The following is a 22,113-nucleotide window of genomic DNA, read 5'->3' as shown; positions in this document are numbered from 1 at the left end:
CTGAAACCAACCTAAATGCCCATCAATGATAGACTGGATAAAGAAAATTTCACACATATACACCATGGAATACTATGTAGCCATAGAAAAGGATGAGTTCATGCCCTTGTAGGGACAACGATGAATCTGGAAACCATCATACTCAGTAAACTGACACAAGAACAGAAAACCAAACACCGCATGTTCTCACTCATAGACAGTGCGGAACACTGAGAACACACAGGCACAGAGAGGGGAATGCCAAACAATGGGGTCTGTTGGGGAGTTAGGGGCTAGGCGAGGGACAGTAGGGGGGTTAGGGAGGGATAACATGAGGAGAAATGCTTGATGTAGCTGATGAGGGGATGGAGACAGCAAACAACCATGGCATGTGTGCACCTATGCAACCGTCTTGCAACATCTGCACATGTACCCCAGAACTTAAAGTACAATAAAAAAATATGACCTAATATATGACATCTAATTCTAGCTACAAAAATTATTGAAGGAACCTATTTTAAAACTAGTTTTATGTTTCCATAGTCATATTCATTGATAAATCCAAAAACAGAAAACCTTGGTTCTGAGTGAATATGAATGTCATCAAAAGCAAATGTATCAAAATAAACATTTCATTGTATAAAATGCATTTCTAAAAATGATGAAATCATAATAGAAATAAAGGCATAAAGGTATTGTATTTCATTGCTGTTTTTAATGTGATACCTGAAAGTAGCAGCTCCATGTTGCTATTGCTCAGTGTTGCATTAACTCTCCCAGTGGAAGCATTGAAACTAGTAACTGTCAAGGTCATGGGTTGTTTCCTTCCTTTGAAATTGTAAGAGCCTTTCCATATATAATTTTGGGCAAATACATCATCAGGAACTGTGAATCGATTAAATATATTACACATTAATTTTACAATGTCCTATAAATATAAGCATTAAATAGAGTATTAGTTTTTGAATAATGATGTATTGCTAAATACACAATAATGTTGAATGTGTGTTACAAAATTAATTCTTCATGTAAAAGTGTTTCCATTTCTTGGAATAAATCAACATTGCAATATTCTAGATTTGTTCATATGTTATCAATAAGAGAGAAATAGACAACACCAGTTAAAGACATGAGGTTTATTTTCAGATCCCAGGTAAATATAAACTTCACGTATATTTGGTCTTTTATACAATATATTTCTTTCAGAAGGAAAATAAAATGATTTCACAGCATCCTGGCGGTAAAACCATACACAAGTCCCAAGGGGCCTGCTTTTTTTCTAACAGTGGAAATAAAATTTTAAGAGGAAGACCAAAGGGTTAAACCCCGCTTTTGCAGAGTGGTCCTGCAAAATTTTCCTGAGAAAGTGCTTCTATTTTCCCCTTACAGAATACTGAGTTTAGTTCTTCTAGTAACAGATGCCCCTGAAGAAGAACAGTACTCCACCATATTGACAGCTTTGAGGTATGCAGGTATTTTTAGAAATTGTCACTAGAAATGCTGGACTCTCAAGGGTGAGAGATGAATTGTTGTAGAATCAAAGAACATTCTAAAGCTTATAAAATGTTCATCTAAAGAAGAAACACTGTTTTAGATAAGAGCCAAAAAGACTTATTGTATTTATGTAAATTATTTATGTAATTTAGAGTTATATAAATCAGTTATGTCAAAGTCTACACAGCTCTTCTGAAGCAGCTGAGAAAACCTGCCATTAATCCTATACCTCACAGGATAGCACATCCCTGGATAGCTATTCAAGAGACTCAAAACTCTTTGGGTGAATGAGTAAATTAAGTAGATTTAGAAAAAAGTCCTTTTTTATTTTTCTATCAAGTTATTGATGATTTTTCATCTGTATCAAACTTCTTACCAGTCAGATCACAGGGATTGCGGTTACAAGCTATGTATTCCCTGAATTCTATTAAACCAAAAAAGCAAAACTACTGTGGAGGATCAGCATAAAATACCCTAAGAGTTGAGTTTTTACTGAATATTCCAGTAATAACTAAAATTTTTATTTCCATGATAATTAATAAGCAATATAGCTCCTGACTTTGATACCATTGCCAACTTCCATTCCTATCACTTTGGAGCAATATAATCACTGTGTCTCATTTATGATTTTAAATAAAGTACTGATTAATATTTTCTCAATTAACATGCTATTTGCCATAGAATGTTTATAAATATTTTTTCTCAGGGTTAGAATTAGTTAAGAATTATAAAAAATTATAAATAGGTGTTGAATTTTATTACTTTATTTGCACTATTGCAATTATCATAATTTTTTGCACTTTAATTTCTTGATGTGATACATTACTTTTAAGGATTATTTAACACTAAAATATACGTGTGTAGCTATAATGAATCCAAACTGGTTCTGATGGGTGTTAAAGCAAACTAAATATGGCCTGAGAAGGACTCTGTATGTCTACATTTGAGTCCTTGTGGATTAACTGCAACCTAAAATAGGTAGACAACATTGAAAACCTAATTTAGGAACATGCACCTTTACAATAGCTGAGTCTTAGCCAATTCCAGCAGCTGTACGTCTACTACTCATATGCTGCTGAGTGTACAAACTATTTTCAAATAAGGCAAACACCGAACTATAACCAATCCAGTTGTTTTTGCCCCTCACTTCTAATTTCTGTATGTCACTTTGCTTTTTCTGTCTATAAATTTGTTCTAACCATGAGACATCCCTGGAGTCTCTGTGAATCTGCTGTGATTCCTACGGCTGCTTGATTCCCAAATTTTTCATTGCTCAATTAAAATCCTTTAAATTTAATTCAGCTGAAGTTTTTGTTTTAACATGGGTTATCTTTACTGCAATGTTGGATTTGATTTGCTAGGATTTTGAGATTTTTCTCATCTATAATCCTGAGTCAAATGGGCCTGAATTTTTTCTCCTTTATAGTATCTTTATCCAAGTTATTGAAGCTATATTGAGCCTAGAGAATGAATTTTATTATTCAGAGAGTTTTTATAAGACTTGAAAGATCCATTCTGTTTCTTTAAAATGTAGTGAAATTTATTAGTAGAGCCACATAGACCTCATTTTTTTTTCGTGGAAATAATTTTAACCAGTAATTTATTTGTTACAAAATTATTCACATGTTCTTTTATTAGTTAGTTCTAGTAAGACATACTTTTCTAGTAATTTGTCTGCTTTGTGCAAATGTTTTTCAATGTTGATAGTTATTGACAGTTTCCCTTAATATAATTTAAATTTCATTAATCTACTCTCTATGTAGTTATGTTCACATTTTTTTGTTGTATTATTTTTACCAGAAATTTTTCTACTTCATTTTTGAAAATAACTACATTTGGTTCTGTTGAGATTCTTCTACTGTATTAGGGGGTTGCTTGTTTTTATTTTACATTGATTTCTGCTGTGTTATTCTATTACAGTCTTAATATTCTCTTAATCAGGACACAACTAATTAATTCTGAGGCTTTTCTCTTCAATAATGTAAGAATTTAATGATACAAATTCCCCTCTTAGGTTTCATTTTGTTATATAGCCCTCAAGCTCTGATATTTAAATTTTTCAAAAATAAGTAAATTCTAATATACTTTCTATGTTAATATCTTCTTTAATTCATGAATTATTTATTAGTACTAATTTTGCTCTGAATTTCCAAACATACAAGAATTTGTTTTTAATTACATATCTTCTTTTTGGCCTTTAATTGCATCTTTGTCAGATATGAGCTATGAAGACTAATTTTGTTATAAAATTTGTTTATTATTCAATATATGAACAGTTTTTTACAGATGTGATGTGCTGTAGCTATTATTCAGAGCATCCATCTGGTCCCAGATCAAGCATTGCCCTAGGAAAATTTCGGGCAGTATGGTTTTCTGACTCCATTGTAAACCCTACCTTACTTTTATGCATTCTTTGATTGCCTTAATGGCATTCGGCATGTTTTCAACGAGTGCTGAGTGGATCAGTGTAAGTCACAGAGCTTGGTGGTCTCTCCAATTTTATAGCATGTACATCGAGCACTTCTAAACCCAACTAAAATTAGATGCTAATATAGTTCTTGGCTAAATACAACTGAGAGTAATCTGTTTCCAAGGTGAAGATCAGATATTAAGCTCTTATTTTCTTTGCAGCTTTTTAATAATATCACAGAAATAAAATACTAATACTAAATAAGTATTATATGGTTTGTCTCTGTGTCCCCACTTGAATCTCATCTTGAATTGTACTCCTATAATTTTCAGATGTTGTGGGAGAGACCTGGTGAGAGATAATTGAATCATGGGGGCAGTTTCCCCCATGCTGTTCTCATGGTAGTGGATAAGTCTTAGAAGACCTGATGGTTTTATTAGGGGCTTCCACTTTTGCATCTTCCTCATTCTCTCTTTGCCTGCTGCTATCCACCTAAGACAGGACTTGCTCCTCCTTGCCTTCTGCCATGATTGTGACACTTCTCCTGTCAAGTGAAACTGTAAGTCCAATTTTTTTTCTATATATACTATGTATATCCTCTTTCTTTGTATATTGCCCAGTCTCAGGCATGTCTTTATCAGCAGCATGAAAGCAGACTGATACAATAAATTGGTACCAGTAGAGGGTGCCACTGAAAAGATACTCAAAAATGTGGAAGGTACTTTGGACTGGGGAACAATTTGGAGGGCTCAGAAGAAGACAGGAAAATATGGAAAACTTTGAGCTCCCTAGAGACTTGTTGAATGGCTTTGACCAAAATGCTGATAGCAATATGGACAATAAAGTCCAGGCTGAGGTGGTCCTAGATGGAAATGAGGAACTTATTGGGAACTGGAGTAAAGGGACTTTTGCTGTGTTTTAGCAATGAGGCTTGTAGCATTTTGCCCCTGCCCTAGAGATCTGTGGAACTTTGAACTTGAGAGATATGATTTAGGGTGTCTGTTGGAAGAAATTTTTGAGCAGCAAAGCATTCAAGAGGTGAATGTGTGCTGTTGTGTAAGAGCATTGTGTGCTGTTAAAGCATTCAGTTTTATAAGGAAAGCAGAGCATCAGAGTTCAGAAAATTTGCAGGCTGAGAATGTGATCTAAAAGAAAAACCCATTTTCTGGGGAAAAATTCAAGCCAGCTGCAGAAATTTGCTTAAGCAATGAGGAGCCAAATGTTAATCCCCAAGACAAAGGGAAAAATGTCTCCAGTGCTTGTCAGAGGTCTTCACAGCCCCTCCCATCACAGACCCAGAGGCCTAGGAGAAAATGATTTCCTGAGCCAGGCCCAGAGTCCCTGTGTTGTGTGCAGCTTAGGGACTTGTGTCATGCATCTCATTCACTCTAGCTGGTCTGAAACGGGCCAACATAGAGTTTGGGCCATGGCTTCAGAGGGTTCAAGCCCCAAGACTTGGCAGCTTCCATGTGATGTTGTACAGGTAAACAGAAGCCAAGAACTGAAGTTTGGGAACCTCCGCCTATATTTTAGAAGAAATATGGAAATGCCTTGACGCCCAGGGAGAAGTTTGCTGTAGGGGGCGGGGCTCTCATGGAGAACTACTGATAGGGCAGTGTGAAAGGGAAATGTGGGGTTGGATCCCCCACACAGAGTCCCTGCTGGGGCACCACCTAGTGGAACTGTGAGTAGAGGGCCACTGTCCTCCAGAACACAGAATGGTAGATCCACCAACAGCTTATAATGAGTGTCTGGGAAAGCACAGACACTCAATGCCAGCCCATGAAAGCAGCCAGGAGGTAAGCTGTACCAAGCAAAGCCACAGGGGCAGAGCTGCCAAAGACCATGGGAACCCACCTCTTGCATCCGTGTGACCTGGATGTGAGACATGAAGTCAAAGGAAATCATTTTGGAGCTTTAAGATATGACTGCCCTGTTGGATTTTGAACTTGCATGAGCCCTGAAGCTCCTTTGTTTTGGCCAAAGTGTACCATTTGGAATAGTTGTATTTACAAAATATCTGTAACCCCACTATATCTAGGAAATAACTAGTGTGCTTATAAATAACAGGCTTATAGGTGGAAGGGACTGGTCTTGTCTCAGATGAGACTTGGGACTATGAACTCTTGGCTGTGCCGAAATGAGTTAAGACTTTGGGGTACTCTTGGGAAGGCATCATTGGTTTTAAAATGTAAGGACATGAGATTTGGCAGGGGTCAAGGGTGAAATGATATGGTTTGACTCTGTGTCTCCACCTGAATCTCATCTGGAATTGTACTCTCATAATTCTCACATGTTGTGGGAGGGACCCAGTGGGAAATAATTGAATCATGGGGGCAGTTTTCCCCACACTGTTCTCATGGTAGTGAATAAGTCTCACAAGATCTGATGGTTTTATAAGGGGTTTCTGCTTTTGCATCTTCCTCGTTCTCTCTGTCTGCTGCCATCCATATAAGACAGAATTACTCCTCCTTGCCTTCTGCCATGATTATGAGGCTTCCTTAGACACATGGAACTGTAAGTCCAGTTAAACCTCTATCTTTGTACCTTGTCTTTAGGTATGTCTTTATCAGCAGTGTGAAAACGGACTAAACAAAGCAACTCATATGTTGAGCCCTTACTATGAGCTAAGCACTACACTCCATTTTCATGAAGCTTATTATATAATGACTTAATTATTATCCCTTTTGTATAAAAAAAGATATGGAGACTCACATATGTAAAATACTTTTTCCAAGGTACAAGTAAGAGAGTACACAAAGTGGGAATTACATAAAGGTTGTAGGACTTTAAAGTTTGTGGGTTTTTTGTTGTTGTTGTATTAGGTTTTCTAATTTGCTTTTTAAATCAAATAATTGAAAATAAACTGGTCAAATTCTAGAAGGGGCTGATCTTTATTCTCATATCTAGTGTATCTGGATCCACTTTAAAATATATATATTTAAAATTTTTAAATAAGACCTCATTTTTATTTTAATTTTTTTAATGAAAGTATTGCCATTATGCTATAGTCATTTACAGATACTCTTCAGTAGAAATTTTAATATGTTTAGCAGATATGAACACTTTCGGAATACTAACGTCACTGTATTACATTGCTTTAAATCAACATGTTGTAAATTATCAAATTCAAGATAGTAATAGTTCTTTAAACTTAAATATATTTTTCAAATACACAGTTACTATTCCAAGAAACAGTAGATCATTTTTAGAAATTATAACTTCTAGAAAAACAAATGACATTACTAACCACTTAGCTTCGGACTAGGTGTTCCCAGTGCAGGTCTAGGATCTTTCACCAATATTTTAGAACCAGCTATGAAAAGAAATAAAGGTATTTACAAAAGTTGAAATGATTAATTACATATATACATACGTATGCACACACACACACACACACACACAATCTGATGCACTGTCCATTTTATTCTCTGACATTTCAGATAGACAGTTTCTCTCAAATGTCCCATTCATCACAACATATCAGTCCCCTACTCAACACTTGTTATATAACTAACAATTTCAATAATTATTCCCATTATAGTCTGTTGGCACAAGCAGCAGATTTGTGTAGCCTTATCATCTTGGGATGTCATTTCTTATTTTAGAGGCATAAGCCAAAGGGTAGATAATTGTCTCCAACATGGAAGCTGAGAGCTGAGGGTTGTTCTTGTTGACAGAAGGCAAAAACTATTTGGGTAATTTTTACATTTAAAAATTTAAAGTTTGCCGAGATAACTAAAGATGTCACCAGAAATTAGATAGACTCAAAAGTGAAATCTTCAAGGTTTTAAGCCAAAACCAAAGGTAGCCCAAAACTAAATAAATCATGCAGGATGTAGAAGTTACCGGAATAGTATAGGAGCTATGACATGAATGCCTGGTAAACTATGTATCCTAAGAACAATGTAATGTCTTAAAAGACTGTAAAAGGAAGCGATTTGGGCAAATATTCCTCTGACTGCAAAATGGAGAAAACTTTGGAAAGGAGCAAGCACTGATATGGCTAGAGAAGTTAAGAGGCGCTACAGTAGTCCCAATAGAGATAATGCTGAGTTAGTAGTGACAATAAACCAAAAAGTGGGATAGATAAGAAAGCTATTGAAATTGTGGTGATTTAGAGGGATATGAAATATCTAAGTTGATTACTAGATTTCATGTATAACTGTAGGATGGTAATGTCACTGAGATATGGAATACTAAAGGGAAGCTATAATGAGAAAAGAAATTTATGAGTTTAGTTTTGCATGTATTGAGTATTGAAATGCCATTGAAGAATTCCAATAGAGATATCAAGTAAACAATGGAATTGTAAGTCTGAAGCTAAAATAAAATAAATTAATTAAAAATATTAACTTGTAAGTAAGCTATGTAAAGGATGCTGTTGAAGCCATTGGCTCAAATGCCATCACCCATGAGTGAATACAGGATGAAAACAAGAGATGGCTAAGTGCTGCATCTTTAGAAAATCATAAGTAGAAAAAAATCAGTGTATAAAGGAAATGGAGAATGGATACCCAGAATTAGGAGGGAGTAAAACATTTACTCACTCAACATATATTTATTGAATGCTTTTCACATGTAAGGTACTAATTTAGCTTTAAAATTACAGTTGTAAACACTCTGGACAAAGTCTCTCATAAGATTATATTCTAGTTGAAGAGTAGTAGATAAGAGGACAGGAGAGTGGAAACAGATAATGACAAGCAAACAAACCAAAGAACAAGATCTTCTCAAACTACAGAGATTTATATCATAAAGAATAAATAGAAAGAAAAATAGCAGAGGGATGTTCTAGTAAAGAGAATGAAAACATTTCAAGAAAAAGAAAGTAATTGTCATTTATGAAAGCTGCATGAGATAAACAATTAGAAGGCCTTACAAATAGGTTTCCTGGATAAAAAGAAATTGATTTTGTTAATGACCTTACCAAAAACACTAGAAAACTTTTACTCCTTCTTTTGGCAACATAACCCTTTTCCAAATGAGAATTGTCCTGAGTGAGCAGCAACAGGGTGGACACTTTACCTAAATCTAGTCCAAATATTAATACCATATGACCCTGGCCGAGTAATGGATTTGGAGACGGGCTCCATTCAAAACTGTGGTAGACAGAATCCCAGATAGTGCTTTCCTGACCAAACTTTGGGAAAGACTCTTTCTACTAGGGTTACTCTTGTAGAATAACCTGAGCATGCTGGCAGCAGTTTTCCCTAGTCTAATGAATGGTGTACACACGTAATTTATGTTCACCTGGAACCTCTATGACCTTATTTGGAAATAGGGTCTTTGCAAATGTAATTAACTAGAGATTTTGGGATTAAATAATCCTGAATTCAGGATGGGCCCTAAATACAAGAACTGGTGTCCTCATAAGAAGAAGAGAGGCCACCTGAAGATACACAGGAAAGAAGGCCATGTGGAAGTGGGGCAGAAATTGGACTAAGGCTAGGAGACAATGAATACCCAGGATTGTCAGAAACTACAAAAAGCTAGGAAGAGGCAAGGAGTGATTTCTGCTTAGAGCTTACAGAGGGCACAAGGTCCTGCTGACAGCTTAATTTTGGACTTCTGGACTTCCAAACTGTGAAAGAATAAATTCCTATTCTATTAAGCTACCAGCTTGTGGTACTTTGTTAGAAAGTCCTAGAAAAAATAATATACCTACCTTGAAAAGAGAACTTGAAGATGGAATAGAGGCAAGAAGTAATATTCACATGAGAAAAAAAAATCTATGAATAAACTTATATTTCTATGCCTTTGGATCCAGAAGTGTTTACATTACTCCTAGACTTGGAGTCAGTCAACCAATTTCCCTTGTTTCTATGCTAATTTGAGTTGAGTTTTTGTCTGTAGCCAAGGAAGGCATTAATAGTACAATCTCTTGTTTTAAAAAGATTCTGTAGAGAAAACTTACCTTCACAAACAGGAACTTTTCCAGTCCAGGTATTATCAGATCTACACACTCTATGTTCTGTTCCACCTGCTAAGAAGAAGCCAGGCTGACAGGTGTAAATCAGTGTATACCCATGAGATGGAAGGTCCATCCCTACTACATTTGCATGAGCAGGAGTTTCTGGCTGTTTACAGCTGTGGGCTATATTAAGAAAAGAGAACAAAGTAAATTATCTCTGAATATGTTAAGAAAATTTTGAGACAGGAGTCACAATATATTTTAGACATACTTCAATGCCTTTATATACATATATTTTTGAATGATTATTCTAATAAATTACAAAAAATGTTTCAATGCAAATATACTTCTTGATTTTATACTTCAGCATTTCTTAATCAATGATTTGTGGAACACTAGTAGATATTACAGAAAATGAGAAAAAAAGACATTGTTAATAACTAAGCTCACAAATGTATGCTTTCCCATTGTAGAGAGTTACATATTCTAGAGAGTCGCAATAAACTTCAGCATTTTAAAGGATCTATCAAGTTCCCTGGTAAGATACCTTTTAATATTTGTCAAGATCAGGTTTTCTATACCAGTTTAGAAAATATTATTTTATAAATTTCCAATTTATTACATTTATTTCAAATTAAAAGTCTATTTTCTTTTATATAATTAGCTGTGAAACCAGCTGTGAACCCACCTCCTCGGTTCAAGCAATTCTCCTGCTTTAGACTCCCATGTAGCTGGGACTACAGGCACCTGCCACCACACCCAGCTAATTTTTTGTGCTTTTAATAAAGACGGAGTTTCACCATGTTGACCAGGCTGATCTCAAATTCCTGACCTCAAGTGAAACCACAGCTAATTATATTGCTCTGGTATTAATACTTCCCAATAAAAGTATACTTTATTTTTTTTTTACATGTGGAATTTTCAGGCCATATTTGGATCCATATGCTAGAAGTATCATTTTATTCATCTAATTCTCTGTCTCCTTTTCTCCATGTTTCCTTCTACTCCTAATTCTCTACGTTAATTAAACCATTTCTTCCCCTTATTTCATCTGTTTTATGTCTTGTAAAGACCATTTCTTTCTCAATCAGAGATTAATACTACAAGAAATTTTCCCTTTAAAGCAGATAGCATTTTTAATCATTTGTTCATAGATACAAATCTTTAAAAGTGATCTCTAAAAAAGTGTTCTGTGAATAAATTTGGAAAAACAGTATTTTTCATTTGTTTCTTAATGGAGATCCGTAACGGTATAAATAACAGCTCACATATTTTTACTCTGTGTGCTAAACATTGTGTTAAATGGTTTTTCTTGTTGTTGTTGTCTGAGACTGAGTTTCACTCTTCCACCCAGGCTGGAGTGCAGTAGTTCAGTCTCAGCTCACTGCAGCCCCTGCCTCCTGGGTTCAAGCGATTCTTCTGCTTTACCCTCCTGAGTAGCTGGGATTACAGGTGTCTGCCACCACACTGAGCTAAGTTTTTTGTGTTTTTAATAAAAACAGGGTTTCACCATGTTGACCAGGCTGATCTCAAACTCCTGACCTCAAGTGATCCTACCACCTCAGCCCCCCAAACTGCTGGGATTACAGGCATGAGCCACTGTTCCTGGCATAAATGGTTTATATTTGATATAATTCAGTTAGTGAAATGTAATCCTCATGGACTATCAATAAGAATAACTACAAACAGTCTGTCTTGTAAACCCTATGTTATGTACATGTTAGAAACTTTGAGATGGTTTGCAGTAACAGATGATGTTTAACTTTATTTAAATTATCATATCCCAACTGGAGGACATCAAAGAGCCATGGTTCACTATGAAATACCTACTTACAGGCACACAGCTGTTCTAAAGTACACATTCTGAGGAATTATCCTTTAAGAAATTTTCCTTATTTAAATATAAGCCAACAAGACAGGTAACATGACATCTCTATGGAGCGTTCTCCTGCTTTAAAGTAAGCTGCTGGTCCCTAGTGACTCCCACAATCATTTGGATGATTCTGAACAGGGATGGAGTAAATTCACAGGGCTTGTGTAGGCTTCGGCAAATCCTAAAAGCTAGATACCATCCTACTAAGTGGTTCCACTCCCAGCTTACGTTTTTCATATTTTACCTAGAAACACAATTCAAAAGATAAGGGAGGAGACTGTTTAAAATGGCAGCTGGAGAGAAAGAAAAGTCAAGGAGTTGACAAGCTAGAATTTATTTCTAATTGTATGTCAGAAAAAGTTATTTAGTGACCCTGGGCTTTGTTCTTATTTAATCTGTATAGCAAGTGCTCTCCACTTAAGTTCAGAGAACATATAAAGGCTTCTGGAAATACTAAAACTGTTTTCAAATTTTTGGCCAAGTGTCCATGAATATTTCCTTTCATAGATGTTTTTAGTTTCCCCAGATTCTCAGATAATATTTTTACAAGTGATTTTTTTAAATTAGAAGCTGTTAGATTGGAGCCTCGGGTATTTCAGAGTACTTCAGACTGATAGGTGCAGATTTATAAACTAAAAACTAAACTAATCATCACCTAAAATTACCTGGTGGCCAAACTAACATAAGGTCTTTATAAAAAGAACAAAATTGTGCCTTGTGCTTTCTGACTTACTTGGAAAAAGTGATTCCCAATGGGCATGAATTTAGGGTACAGGAATAAGATTACATACATAAATTATGTTTTTTTTAATTTAAACATCTATTGCATATACCTGTAGATGTAAATTTCTTGTATACTTGGGAGAAAAAATTTATATAAATTCTTACCTGTGATAGTATTATTTCTTACCCATAATACTTACGTATGCATTCAGGCTGAATTCCACTCCATGTGAGATCAGGGAGGCAGGTGCGTGTTGTAGACCCTTGGAGAAGGTGTCCTTTTTTGCAATAGAACTGTACAACACTTCCTACCTATAGCAAATTAAAGAGAGGAAAAAAATGATCCAATACAACTTCAAATATGGCAATAAATAGAAAGAGCTTGAGTGAGAAAATGTTGTCAAGTGAAATTCTGTATGGTAGAGTTGGAAGAAAAAGATAACTGAAATCTAATTTAAAATAAAATAGAGAATATTCAAAACTGAAAAACAAACTCCTGGCCTTATATGTTATGTGCCATCATCAAATAGTTGAGTCCTTAGTACCTATATAGATAGGTACTAAGTTTTTTTGCCACGGGAATTTGAAGAAAATATTTAAGACACCAAAAATCCAACAAGCTACATTTAAATACAAGATATAAATAGTTAGATAAAGATTAACAAATAAAGCTTGATAAAAATAGATATGGAAATAAATATAACTAACAACATAAAAAACAAGTAAATATTGAAGCTGAAAAATGCAGTATGAGATTAGGGACAAAGGTGGTTATTGAAGGTGGTTGTGATAACAAATATACAATAGAAGAAATACGTTTACAATAGCTTTTAAGGGTATAGAAATTAGAAGAATATCTAGGAAAATGGCTTTCAAAGTGTAGTCTTTAGATCAGTGACATCAACATCATCTAGGATTTTTTTATAATGTCGATTCTGAGGCCTTGCAACAGATACACTGGATCAGAAACTCTTAGGATAGAGACCAACAATCTTTTAACAAGCCCTTTGGGTGGTGATAATGAACACTAAAGTTTGCAAATGACTTACATAAAAGTGGAAAAGATAATAACATGATGAGAAATGTATGTTGGTTAAAATATATATTATTTGTTTTAGAAGAAAGAGAGTATATTAGGTTAATTGGCATTTATTGTTTACAAAGGGAGCAGGGAAGGTAGAAGTTTGGGATAAGTGGGAAGGAGGGGTATATAATAGATAAGAGAACAAATCCCAGAGTAATGTACATGTAGTTTTAATTCTGAATCTCACTTTACTTGAATAAGTCATATTTCCTATCTCCGCTTTGAGACCTAATTTCTCATTTATAAATAATGATGATAATATTTGCGTTGAGATCTGTTTTAAGAATTAAATGAAATAGAATATATACTGCATTACATCCCACAATGACACTCAAGTTTTAAATAAATTATAGGTATAATGACAAAATTGAAGACATAAGTAAGAATTAGTTTCTGAAGGGTCTTAAATGGCAGGATATGGTATTTAGAAAAATTAACAGTAGTAATTCTAATTATGAGGCTGGAATTACCATTTTACATTTGAGTAGATAAAAACTGTACTAACTTGTGACAGTAACCATGGAAAAAAAGTCCTTTCCTCAAAATAATTACTAGAAAAAAATCAACGATATTTATTGAATGATTAGAGGTGGAAGATGAGATAAAGTATATTTAGGGTCTGCCACTTTGGACTTCTCCAGCAATTGCAGTCTGAGAATACTCAATCACAGTTTTAGGACTTATCACTCAGATTCTGTTTTCTGCCTTCCCCTTAATTCCTACTCCCACCTGACAGGACAATAAGAAGCTAAGCCTGAGATGATAAAATTTCATAAAAAGATTCCATTTGAAACTTCAGGCTCTGAGTTATACTATTTTTCATATTGTCATTATTACCCAGAACTATACTAGGCCATAAATATTAAATTACAAAATTATTTCTCTGGCAACAACCTTTTATCTTTATGTTATCTTATGTTCCATGAACCTTCATCTTCACCGCTAGAAGATCTCTTATCCCTGGATGCCCTATTTTCTCCCGGCTGCTACATTGATCAACTAGAAGAAGCACCATTTGCATTTGATTCAGTATAACCAGAGTCCCTTGACTTGTGATCCAGAGAATGCCATTCACATTCTTTCCGAAGTTGTGCAACATGGTGGTACAGGTTTTGATTATTTAATACAGACTAGATTATGTGACTGATTATATATAGTTTGCAGTTCTATTCTTAAGTCAAACCAGTTCTACAAAACCCATCGTCTCTATTAATTCAGCAATCCTACTTAAGATTAGATCCCAGTTAATAGTGTCACTTGTCACTAATACATTTTCCCTTCATTCACTTTACCACCAAAACTGGCAATTTTACCTTAAATCTTTTTTGAAATATTATCTTTTTTCTCCACTTTTATATCCAGTTTTACTTCCCAACATCTTTTCCACAGTCTTTGGTTCTCACATTAGCAGACAACACGATCACCAAAAGGACTTTATGAAAACACAGATAGCTGAGTTCCCCCATCCAGAGTTTAGACTCAGTAGATCTGGGGTAGGTCAATGAATCTTATTTCCAACAAATTCCCAGGTGAAACTGCTGCAGCTGGTTAGGTACTACACTTTGAGAACTACAGCTGTAGATAATTATAATAATCTTCTAACTCGTCTCCACTTCTCTATTCATGACCCTCTAAATTTATTTTCTACACTGAAGTCAGAGTGATCAATGCAACAGGGAAGTTTGACCTTATTATTCACCCATTGGGATAAAGTTACATTGTGCTAACACAACAGAGACCTCCATAACCTGGCCACTGACCAGCTCTCTAGCATCATCATTAACAACTTACTTAATTCAAATTCTGTTCAATTAACATTTAACTTTTGTATCCTGAAATGTGTGCATATTTTCATGCTATTCCTACTGCATAGAATCTCTCTCCCATTTTCCTTTCCTAGCTCTTACACTAAAAGAATTAGCTCAGTCATCATCTGTAGAAAGCCTTCCCTGCAGCAAGAAATTAGAAAAGCCATCTCTGTTGTGTGCTTCCTTAATGCTTTTCATTCTTATTAGTGTTATTACCTAGCCTACGAAATTATCTATTCCAGCTGACAAGCATATCAAAATGTTAGCCTTTCTAGGCCAGAGACTGCATGTACTCATCCTTGTGCACCTTGAGCTTAGAAATGTGACTTGAAAATGTTGGAGTAATGGAAGGAATGGGGACTAAATAATATGAAATTATTTGGTTAATTAAAAATATTTAATGTCTATGAATTTTTAATGTGCTGTGATATCACCTCTATATTTTAGATAACATAAGGTTAAATCATTCTGTTTGTTCTTTGAAAAGTATGTTTGGGTTATTTCATTAAACTTTTAAATTAGTCAGGTGTAAGAAACATGTTGGACTGTATACACTTTGTTTTTACTTGTAAGACATTTTTCCTCAATCCTGTAAACTTTTTGAAGCCATTATAACAGCTGCTTTAAATATTAACCAAACATTATGGAATTAAAACCTGTTTTAAGATTTTTCTATGTATCACTAACACATCTAATTAATAAGATTTTTGTCAAATTCATAGTTATACCTAATATCTAATAAACATATTTATACATATTTAATAATTGATTAAATTGTTTATTCAGCATTTGTTATAGTCAAATGAATCAACAAAATTTTATTTATATATCAGTGCATTAATAAATAATTTATTCAGTGATGAACCCAGTTAATAGTGTATTTTACATAGTTCCCTATTCTTTCCCAGTTGATACATTCTTCTGACTGAATGACTTTCAACATGCATAGTATAATTTGCTTATTTGTGGAAAAACAGGCAACAACATTCTAAAAATGTATATTGTAGAATTCAAAAAAATTCTTGGAAAAATAACATGCATAATTTTTCACCAATATCTACTAATAAAAAGTTTTATTTGTATATTCAATATTACAAAAATTAATGTTGAAAGTTTTTATAACAAGAATTAAAAACAATCCATATCAAGTTTTCATTGCAACCAATGTTTAAATGAAAATCACTTTAAATAGATTTAAGTATCATATTGTGTACAAATGTATGACAGAATTTTAAGACGTTTAATTAGTAAATATTGCTTATGTTCTTTAACTCCTTATTCTTCTCTTTTAAATGTGATATCCTAGTTCCTAAGCCATAAAATTTATGTAGCAAATAATAGGATTAATAGACATCTTGCATACATTTGGAACATTCTCAATAAGATCTATTTTTCCCTTCCATGAGATTTCATGGCAAATGACACTTGGTGTGCCTGAATTTTCATCACTGCATTTGTTTGCAACTGACTTCTAATATCACATATTTGTTTAGCTGAAGTATACAGCATGGTTCTTAAGAACTTTCAAAAGTTATGTATAGTTAAGGTTTCAAAAACATATATGCTTCCTCTGCAATATACATATTTTAAAACAATTTTATGTTTTTCATCATTTATTTATACTAAACATTTTGTTCAAGAAAAATTGAGGTAGCTTCTAATAAAAAATGCATATTAAAATAGGTAAAATTTGCATAGAAAGGCAGAACATAAAAATGAAGAGATAACAGGTATCTTTAAGATAAGGTGTGGGCCGGGCACGCTGGCTCATGCCTGTAATCCCAGCACTTTGGGAGGCCGAGGCAGGTGGATCACAACTTCAAGAGATCGAGACCATCCTGGTCAACATGGTGAAACCCCCTCTCTACTAAAAATACAAAAATTTAGCTGGGCATGGTGGTGTGTTCCTGTAATCCCAGCTACTCAGGAGGCTGAGGCAGGAGAATTGCCTGAACCCAAGAGGCGGAGGTTGCAGTGAGCCAAGATCGCGCCATTGCACTCTAGCCTGGGTAACAACAGTGAAACTCCGTCTCAAAAAAAAAAAAAAAAACAGATAAGGTGCAAGTAATTTTTGTTTACTGAGCACCTATTTTGGTGCTGAACTTCCTGGTTTAAGAAAAGTTTAATTATTATTAGTTATATTCAAAAGAAGAAGATTTTAATTGAAAACAATTTTTTCTTTCAAAATTCATGTGATTGTGTTTATCATTTAAGGTAATAAAACACTATGAAAGATATATTTACCTCATTTAACATACTAAGATACTAATTTCAATTACAAGCTGAAAATCATATATAATCACTATGGTTATTTTGGTAGGGCTAAATATTTTATGGTGAAATAGCTAAAGAGGCAGATTAAAAACATTTTATACTTATAATAACTTTATGTAACAAGCCCTAAATACATATGATGCTCTTTCCATTTCTCAGAGCTCAATTTAATGAGTAATACAGCAGTGTGTATGTGTGCATGTCATTTACTCCATAATTAATCTTGATGTTGCATCAATTTTTTTGACAGCTATTCTCTCCACTACAAATCTACTTTTGGTCAAAATTATTCCAATTTATAATATTTTAATAAAAGACAAATTATGTTATATAGTTATTTCAAGGGCAGAGTTTTCATCCTATCAATGAGTGATATATTTTTATATGTTAATAGTTAATGATGTCCAAAAATCTACTATATAAATCTATATAGAAAAAGAGAGTGAACAAATGAACACATTAAAGAGAAAATGAAGAAAATGATTCTAGTGCCTCTGTAGTTCATAACTTTCTCTTGCTCTTCTCAAAGTGGGCTTCTTAACAGATGTGCTTTTGCTTCCTAACTCACTACTAGCCACCTAATCCAACTAATGTGAATACAAAGTTGGGACATTCTGATTCTCCTTGGAAATTTGGAACTGACATTGAGACAATCACTTTCTGTATTTGGCTGAGACGTAAATAGAAATGATTCACTCTTGGCTGTATGGCCAATCTGCAGAGAGAAAATATGAGGTAGGTAAACAGAAAGTAGTATAAAACACTGTGAAATTCCATCCAGTGCCTACACTCTGGGCTTGATGCGTCTCACCTGAATTCCTTCTTTGCGAGTCTGGACATACCTTCACAGCAATGCTTTTAGGTTTTAAGTAGCTCCAAACAGTGTTTTTGTTACTTGCAAGTAATTGTTTTTCTCAATGGGTCAAGATGCCTTTAGCATATAAAACCATATTCATTAGGATGATGAATTGGTATTAATTAGAATTACATAACTATTTATTGTATTAGTTCTTACAGATTTAGTGAACATATTTAGTATGTATATACATATATGCATTCAAACCTCTCATATGCATGTAAGGAAGCCAATCTTCCTAACATAAGACACAAAATACATTTAATTTTAATAGAGTTATATAATTATATACAGTATAATTAGACTTTACCATATTTGAAGCCTAGTCTATGCTTATTCATATAGAATATAATAATTTAATACCTGTTTATTAGCCCAAATAACATAAATTCAGGGTTAGGTTAACTTCATTACAACATTTTTCAATGATTATAATAGAATCCTTAAAATGCAGTTAGTGATTCTCTTCATTCATTGGTATCTGCTTTAATCTCCATGTTAGTCATTCCCATTGCAATTTTCTCAAATAATATTTACTAGAAAAAAGTCATATTCTTTAGAAAATCAGCCTGGTTTAATACACAGACACGAACATCACAATTTTGTATTCTGTTAGGATATGTCACACCAACTTGCTCTGCAAACGATGCAAGTCACATTATGTTTCGGTTTCTTTGTACATATGATGAGGACTAGTGCTGTGCTGCAAGTTGCCCATTTTTCAGGATTTAGATAAATTGATAAAATCTTATATAGAGATCTTAATCTAAAGTTCTCTGAAAACACCAATAGAATGGAGACAGATTCATTTTTATACTTTTGTACTATCTGGACAGAACTGAAGGAAATCAGAAGAACTAGAAGTGCAATCAAATCAATGTTCATACTGTACCTGATCTGTAGATAAATGGAAACTATTTTTAGCAACAAATTTTGGCCCTTTAGATGAGCCCCTCCTTTAGAAATGGATGGTCTTCAAGTTCACACTGAATTTCACACAGAATAGCACAATTTACAGAACCCTGCAACCCAGGGCAATTGGGTAATGTGTAAATCGGCTATTTCCGTTTGGAATCAGTATGCACTTTGGCTCCCTTGGATCCCCTGTAACTAAAAACTTGCTGAATCTCTACCTCAAATCTAAATTGGAAAAAGAGAGAACAAGAAAGTCAGCCACATGCTAAAGAATTCTAATATAAAAATTCAACTATGTGTTATATAGTAACAGGTTATGGTTATTTTTCAGTAATTTCCCACTATTTTAAACACTGACAACAATGTCATATACACAATTAGTACTTTATTAAATAACCACATTTTTATATATTTGTTGTTTGCCTCAGAAGTCTCTCCTTTAAACTTTTATCTTTACTTTTCCTCACTGTCCCCATAACTTCCTGTAGAGTACTCCCTCAGTCTTATTGTCTTATATATAATTCTCTAATGCTTATAGATTTTTCCTATGCTTACTGCTATTTTTGCTTTTTGTTTTAATTTATCTTTATGTTCTAGTTAGGACATTTTATTGAAGTATATATTTTCTAATTTCCTTTACTTCCACTCTTTCATTGTCTGTTACCTTTTTTATGTGTTTATGAATGCAGATACAGCATGACTTGTTGTTATGTCAACAATATTATATGCAGATGAACCAAAGTAGCATTTTGACCTGGTAGGATGCTAAATGGACATATCTAAAGTACTCACTTGAAATCCAAATGTGTTGTTCTGAGATCCATGCCGAGGGACACCTGGGTTTTCACAAGAGGTACGGGTGGGCTCTAAAATGAAGATTAGAAGATATTAGTCCTTTAAAATTTACAATAGGTATATTTCTCTCATAGAAAACAATTTTAAATAATCTGGGATTTAGTGCAAATGATCTAGGAAATAATAAAGAATGTAAATCTAATAACATCTCTCCATGGACAGAAGCTTGTTAATCTTGAAGCAAGAAATTCAGGTAGACTCTATTTGGTATTAATCATGAAATTTTTGAACTCTGAACCCTTCTAATATAAAGCACTGGACATTCAAGTAGCTCTGTGGATGCAACGATAAGGAAAGATAAAGAATATGAAAGTAGTGTACATGCATAAAACATTGCTTGAAGACCTTGCTAAACTATGATTTGGGGTAGGGTAATATTTCTCTGAAGAAGTAAGAGTTTGTTATTTTTTCTTTTTTTTCCCAGAAGCAGGACTTCATAATTTGGATTTTACTGATACCCATAGGATATTTAGACATAAGTATGGTAGATAGATGACTCGATTTATTTGCATGACAGATTATTTGGTTAGTTTACCCAATATGGCATTAATTTTAGAATTACAGAAATGTAGTTATGATCATTTTGTAATCAATATATATTTTAGATAATTTTGGAGCAAGTCTAATTTCATATGAAGATGCTTTACTAACTATAACGATCTAAATAAAATGTTAGTACTTAATAATGTCACTACTTGCAAGTATCTTTATTTTTCATTTTAATGATATACAACAAATTATTTCAAGTGTTTCTTCTAGAAGTTTAAAATGCTGAAATTAATGTTGTATTTTCTACCAATATTCATTTTCAGTGCCTTCTAATTGCCTCTATATTTTACATTTGCTTTTATATTTAGCTAACTATAGTTTATAGGATAGAGAAAACCATTAAGTGTCACTCCTATTAATTACAGTTACTGAGCATAATCGGCCTTTAATTAATATTACCTATGCAGTGAGGTGATGAACCACTCCAAGTGCCATCTGCTTGACATATTCTGGTACTTGATCCCACTAATATGAAAGGAGAATTGCAGCTGAATGAAACCTCAGACTGGTATATAAAGCTTTTGCCTTCTCTTTTTCCTTGGGAAGGTATACCAGGGTCTCCACAAAACTTTGCTAGAAATGAAAAGAAAGATGCTAATGTCAGAGATTTAGTATTCAGCTGGGTATACAGTTTAGAAAAATGGTGACAATTAATTGGAATATTTCACCAAAGAGATATATTATGCATGACAACTCTATCCCAATAAAAAATTTCATTTTTTAGCTTAGGTGTAGATGAAAAAATACTGAATTGAAACCTCAGTATAATATTTTAAAATTAGTTTGATTCAAGTATTTTCCACTTAGTTAGCTACCTAAATAAAGATAGAATTTTTGTACTTTTGTTTTTCATAGACCAAAATCAAACCACATATTTGCACTTGTTAGCTGCAAAGTTAAATATACTCTTGAAAAAGTAGGTGATTTATAGGTAGCCCTGTCAAAAAGAACCAACCCATAATGTTCCAGGCTGCAGGCTGCAGATTGCAGTGCCCTTTTACATGTATGTAAAAAGTTCTAGTTGTTTGTTTTATTGTACTCTGAATACCCTCAACACTTGAAACACATATCCCAGAATCTTATTACCTTTCTTTTTAAAATATTGTCAATATTTTTTAGCATTTTTTAAAATAAAAGAAGGCCATCAGAATCTAAATCTATATAAAACCATGGAATTTCAGTGTTCTACAACAACCACTGAAAAGATCAAGTTCATAGGCTTTCTTAAAAATTTGATTAGATTATTCCATTCAACATACATTTACTAATTACTAAAGAAAAGCATTATTCTAGGTGGGTTGGAACATTTGAACATATCAATAAACAAATACTATAGCATATCTGCTTTTCTGGGGTTTATGTATTTGTGAGGGAAGAGA

At 33.8% G+C, this 22,113-nt stretch overlaps 1 protein-coding gene across 11 annotated transcripts in view; it reads right to left on the bottom strand.

Annotated features, from left to right (window-relative positions):
- Positions 1 to 22,113, bottom strand: part of CSMD3 (CUB and Sushi multiple domains 3) — a 1,279,316-nt gene that overhangs the window by 15,918 nt on the left and 1,241,285 nt on the right. For all 11 annotated transcript variants that reach the window (XM_002759280.8, XM_017965625.4, XM_035276379.3 and 8 more), the window contains 6 exons: positions 21,134 to 21,307; positions 20,123 to 20,196; positions 12,594 to 12,705; positions 9,801 to 9,980; positions 7,134 to 7,199; positions 706 to 864 (listed from right to left, as the gene is read on the bottom strand). In XM_002759280.8, the coding sequence (XP_002759326.1) occupies positions 706 to 864; positions 7,134 to 7,199; positions 9,801 to 9,980; positions 12,594 to 12,705; positions 20,123 to 20,196; positions 21,134 to 21,307 (765 nt within the window). The remainder of the gene's footprint in view (positions 1 to 705; positions 865 to 7,133; positions 7,200 to 9,800; positions 9,981 to 12,593; positions 12,706 to 20,122; positions 20,197 to 21,133; positions 21,308 to 22,113) is intronic.

Source organism: Callithrix jacchus, chromosome 16 (assembly GCF_049354715.1).
Source record: "Callithrix jacchus isolate 240 chromosome 16, calJac240_pri, whole genome shotgun sequence".
NCBI lineage: Eukaryota > Metazoa > Chordata > Mammalia > Primates > Cebidae > Callithrix > Callithrix jacchus.
This window is presented reverse-complemented; position numbering and strand designations above follow the sequence as displayed.